General features: G+C 34.0%; 1 protein-coding gene across 2 annotated transcripts in view; it reads left to right on the top strand.

Annotated features, from left to right (window-relative positions):
• LOC135203508 (carboxypeptidase B-like) overlaps window positions 1-6,000 on the top strand; it is a 70,297-nt gene that overhangs the window by 13,551 nt on the left and 50,746 nt on the right. For both annotated transcript variants that reach the window (XM_064233238.1, XM_064233237.1), the window contains one exon: window positions 475-590. In XM_064233238.1, coding sequence (XP_064089308.1) covers window positions 475-590 — 116 coding nt within the window. The remainder of the gene's footprint in view (window positions 1-474; window positions 591-6,000) is intronic.

Here is a 6,000-nt window from a genome sequence, read left to right on the forward strand (position 1 = left end):
CTTGAGTACAAGAATGGAAGACCCAGATCTACTCAGTTGAAAACTACGAGATATGAAGATGAGATGAGTAAAGTGTTGTGATAATGACAGCATGGGCAAGATATGAGGAACAGAATTTCTCAAAGGCCCTTTATGTCTTGTCGTCGGAGAGGGTAATGATGATGATAGTCATGGGGAAACTCGTATTTTCATCCTTCTAACTATCTTTCAACTGGTTCTATAAATTGCTACTCATCATTCTTCCTTGTACTGTTTCACAGTCCGGTATCTTCCAGGTGTAACTAACATAATCTACCCGTAAAGCATGCCTTTCCCCTACCCGAGATGTTGATCCTAATCCATCTCTTCTGCACTTGCTTTACTTAACATTTACGTCTTGCTATCCTGAGAATCTCCAATATAAAAATTTCCAGTGCAAAGAAATACTTGCTTCATGTAAAGCAATTTACTGCAACAGATTTCTTACTTTTCAAGGACTTGGGACGAGTAGTGACCCATGCAGTGATATCTACAAGGGAAAATCAGCATTTACCGAAGCAGAAAGCAAGACTCTAAGAGATGCTATATTGCCCCTGAATGGCAAAATAAAGGTATTATTTTTCCAATTTTTATTTAGTTTATCTATTCAAGTCTTTTGTGATTATCAATTCTATTGTGCTATTTATATTTAAGAACCATATGTCACTATAGGTATACAATTAGTAAGTGTTACTGATATTTGAAGAGCCGGGTGACATATAAGATTTTTAATGAAGTGTGGTGATGAATGTTGCAATCAACAACAGGCAGCATTAACGCTGTTGCCACATATTTACTTGCTATCCTGTTTACAAAACGCGCTCTATTAAGTCCATATATATATATATATATATACTATATATATATATATACATATATATATATATATATATATATATATATATATATATATATATATATATATATATATGAACAGAATAGAGCGCGTTTTGTAAACAGGATAGCAAGTAAATATGTGGCAACAGCGTTAATGCTGGCTGTTGTTGATTGCAACATTCATCACCACACTTCATATATATATATATATATATATATATATATGAACAGAATAGAGCGCGTTTTGTAAAACAGGATAGCAAGTAAATATGTGGCAACAGCGTTAATGCTGGCTGTTGTTGATTGCAACATTCATCACCACACTTCATTAAAAATCTTATATGTCACCCGGCTCTGTCGAATGTCTCACTTAAATGTAAAAATAAATCATTATTTGTCTGACCTATTTTTACTGAGTTCAATTCTTTACTGGCCTGACTTAAGTTAAATAAATCAAAATCCACACATGGAATTTGTATACAATATTGCTATCGTTTCTGAGGCTATTTTTATAAGCATGTTCATTATGTTAATGCGTGTGAAAGATACATTTATATTATGTAATTCAAAAATGGTTTTACAGCCTCAAATCCAATCAAATGTGCAAGCAAAAGGTGTTTGAGGGCACTTCTTTTTTCTTTCCGATTTTTCATAGATGGTCTTAATAGCTTTATTATACCAAATATCCATGTTATGGGATGGATAGCACAAATGTTTTTTTTTTCTGATGTTTTTGAATTCTTGATCTAAAAACTCAGGACTGACTATTCGCAAGGCTCGAAGAAATATTGATGAAAAAACTGCAACTTTTATATTTATGTGACGTCCTGAATAATAGTGTACATATGTCAAATTATTTGTCTTTTCATAATAATATTAAATTTACAATCAAAAGGTTCCCTTTTAATATGAATGGTCCCAAAAAATTTAAACAATCATCTTTCTCTAACTCAAGTGTAAATTTAATAGAAGTGACTTGATAATTAGTTGAGCCAATATATTATTTACATCCAAATCTTAGGGTATGATGGCTAAAATATCATCAGCATAACTCTACTATGTCACAGGAAATTGGAAAACCTTGGGGATGTACAGACGTTCAAAAAAATTCCATATATAAATTTGAAAGAATAGGCGAAAGTATTGTCACCGATGCTAGAACTATTTCTGGTACCTATCTTGTTAATTCTTTAGATTTCACTGACAAACTCAACGGCATTACTATCAATCCCGATTCACGGCTAATAAGTTTTGATGTATGTTCCCTATCCACTAAAGTTCCCATTGACTCGGTATTGGAATATCTTAAAGATGAATTGTATAAACTTGATTTGCTACTAACATTTAACCAGGTCATAGAATTAATAAGATTATGCATATGCGATTGTAAATTTATTTGCAACGGTAACATTTTAAACAAACTTTTGGTAGGGCAATGGCTAACCCACTTTTGCCAGTTCTTTCAAATTTATATATGGACATTTTTGATGCGTGTACAATCCCAAGATTTTCCAATTTCCTGTGACAGGGTACCGTTATGTTGACGATATTTTAGCAATCATACCCAAAGATTTGGATGTAAATAATATATTGGCTGAATTAAATGATGAAATCTCTTCTATCAAATTTTCGCTTGCGGTGGAGATATATTATTTACCTTTTCATGACATTTATATCGTAAGTGAACCTTTTAATTAAAAATTTAGTATTTATAGCAAAAAGGCAAATAATTTTACATATGTATACTTTATTCAGGACATCACAATAAAGCTAATAGTTAAGACCAATGAAAACTCGGAAAGGAAGTGGCGTCAAACACCCTTTGCTTGCCACATTTTATTGGATTTGAGACTGTAAAACCTTTTTTGAAATTGTTTAATACAAATATACCTTTCACATATAATAACGTAAGAAACATGCTTATAAAAACCAGCCCCAGAAAAGATAGCAACATTGTATACAACATTCCAGATGTAAACAACACAAATACTCAAGAAGAACAAGTCAGACAAATAATGCTTTATTTTTACATTTAGGTGAAAAGTCCAACAGAATACATTAGACTCAATTTAATCTGATACCAATTATTCACAGCTTACAATCATCATGCTAGTTTACTTGATTTCCTAAATGGGAAGCAAATATTGGAGGAAGATAGTGTTAAAAGTTATGTAAAAATACTTTCATTCTTTTAGTTTGTAAGTAAAAGGTACTGAAATGATGGAATTCTAACTACGATGGTAAAATATTTGTTAAAAGTAAGTAACCCAAGTACACCGTCGTGTTGACTATGTTTGAATGATATAATTTAACTTTTGCTTTAGGTCACTGATTTTGCTGACTCTTCAAGGGCTGAAAAAAATGTAATACGGCATAGTCTTGTACGTCACAAAAGCAATATTTTGTTACTCTGATACACTGTTTTATTTTATTTTTTTTTCTTTAATGCAGAACGAGAAAATTTTTATTCCAGTCCAAAACACTCATCACTGATGCGTATTACTTTTGTAATTGTTTTCAGCCCTTGAAAGGTCAGCAAAATCAGTTACCTAAAACAAAAGTTAAAATATATCATTCAAACATAGTCAACACGACGGTGTACTGGGGTTGAAGACTTATAAATCCAAATAAAATTATTATGTATGTTACATATTATATGGCATGTTTTTGAACTAGTTACTTACTTTCAACAAATATTGTACCATCGTAGTTAGAATTCCATCATTTCAATACCTTTTAGTTACTAACTAAAAAAATGAAAGTTATTTACAGAACAACATATATATATATATATATATATATATATATATATATATATATATATATATATATATATATATATATATATATATATATATATATATATATATATATATATTGTCGCAACAGCTGTTTCGCCTTATGGCATTATCAAGCGACTACTGACTTACAATTTGGCCTTTCGACCTATTTATTTCATCGTGTGGGAACTATGACCTTGAGGTATGGGTACTGTTAGTCTAGGGATTAACAGCTTAAGGGCGTTGTTTTGGATACAAAGAACATAAGGACATATGTACTGTGACAATAACAGTGAAAGTATAAACAGTGGTTAAATAAATATTCAAAATACAATGCCATGTGCTAGTGTTTCATTAAATGTATGTTTAAGATTTAATGTTACACTGTTGGTTTTAGATAAATTACAAACAAAATTACATACAGGAATAAAAATGAATATAGAAATCTAAATACAGAAAAAAAAAAATATTTTATAGTGTGCATAAGGGTACAAGTCAGATAATTTCTGTTTATACATAAATGTGTATAACATTTAAATTTGAGTGAGTGAGTGAGTGAGCGTGTGTGTGTGTGTATGTGTGTGTCCAAATGGTCTAAGTTGGTTAACGGCTGCAGATTCGTGTTGGGCGGGGTCTCAACGACCTGAGCAAGGATGTTACTTGGCTCTTGCTGGGCCCTCTTGTGTCTTCTAAGGGCACGATATTCTTGGTGGATTGGGGCGTGTTGTCTGGTCCCTGTTGACTTGCGCATATTCCTTCTCCTGCTGGAGGGGAGTATATGGTCCGACTCTTGTTGGACGTCAAGGTCGGCTTCTGAATAACGATGCTCACCGCTTCGGTTATTAAAGAAGAAGACCATAGTTGTCTTCTCTGTGCACGACCTGGGTGCCTTCTATGAGCTCTTGTAGAGATGGCTTCCTGTCGTGGACATCTATGTAGTGTTGATGGATGGCCCTTTTATTTTTTTCTGAGAGCCAGCAGACCATCTCCGAAGGGTCGTTGTAGTGTGCCCGATGTAGTTTTGGCTGTGAGATTAACACATCTCCTCTGGACAAGTAAATTTGTAAACTACATTCGTTCACATCTCCTTCGGTCCCCCCGAAGAGCGGGTGCTGTTCTTCATTCTTTTAGGGGCTGCTACAGGTTAGCTTTACTATATATCCTGAGGCTTATTTGTGGTAAGGGGCTTTGGGGCTTTTGGGGTTACGCTCTGTTTATTTTATCCCGCATAGTGTGCAGCAATCCTCCTTGTATGCAGACCCCATAAATGTACACGATGGTAAATAGTCAAGTTTAACCTCGTTTTTCGTCGTCGTGTTGGGTTGGTAAAATTCGTCCATTTTCTTTTATTGCTGCTTCGATCATTTGATCTGCACAGCCGTTGTTTGTTAGTAATTGGCGAATTCGATCGAGTTCGTTATGTATGTCTCTCCATGATGAGCTGTGTGTGAAGGCTCTGTAGACATACGCACTCACGACAGACTTTTTGTATGCGTTTCGGGCATTCCCCGCGTGCGTTTAAGCAACGGCCAGCGATCGTTGTTTTCGTATAAACGGTCGTCTTAAACTGTCCTTATTCTTGTTGTTTTACCAGGACATCAAGAAATGACACATTGCTATTTTAATATTTGGTATGCATTAAGCCAGAGCGTTAGGCGAACTGGTAACCCTCAGTCTACTCTCTCTCTCTGTATATATATATATATATATATATATATATATATATATATATATATATATATATATATATATATACACATGGCGGAGAGGTAAAGGCATGTCTCAGCGTAGTACATAATTTGTTGCCGACGTTTCACATCACTTCGATATTTTCAAGGCTGGGAATTGATAAAAATACAAACATATAAGACTCGTCACTGATAAAACACGGATATATTTAAAATTTAAAAATTGAACACTAAAACATTTAAAATGTAAAAATTATTGTACAACAACACTAGGTTGGAGAGACAACCTACCAGAGTAAAAAATAGAAGGTGACTGAAGGACAAGAGTGGGAAAAAAAATAATAAAGTAAAAAAACACCCACACACAAAACTATGTAAACAAACAAGTGGTTAGGCTATGAACAGCTGAACTGACGAGGACTGGGCATTTATATTCGGTACATTAGTTTTGATTAAAATTGATTCCAGTGTTAAAAGCTCTCATCTTTATTGGCTGATCCAATTATTTTAAAATCATCGATGTCCAAGCGGGAGCGACAGGTAATAGAGTGGTTACGGGATGCTGGATAGTTCAGGATTGGATAATTGCATCCTGTTCGGAAACTGACTCCTTTGTGGGCGCAGAAACGGACTTGTAGCAGCCTCTTCGTGCATCCAACATAAGTACCCTGATTACA

The sequence above is a fragment of the Macrobrachium nipponense genome, chromosome 36, assembly GCF_015104395.2.
Source record: "Macrobrachium nipponense isolate FS-2020 chromosome 36, ASM1510439v2, whole genome shotgun sequence".
Taxonomy (NCBI): Eukaryota; Metazoa; Arthropoda; class Malacostraca; order Decapoda; family Palaemonidae; genus Macrobrachium; species Macrobrachium nipponense.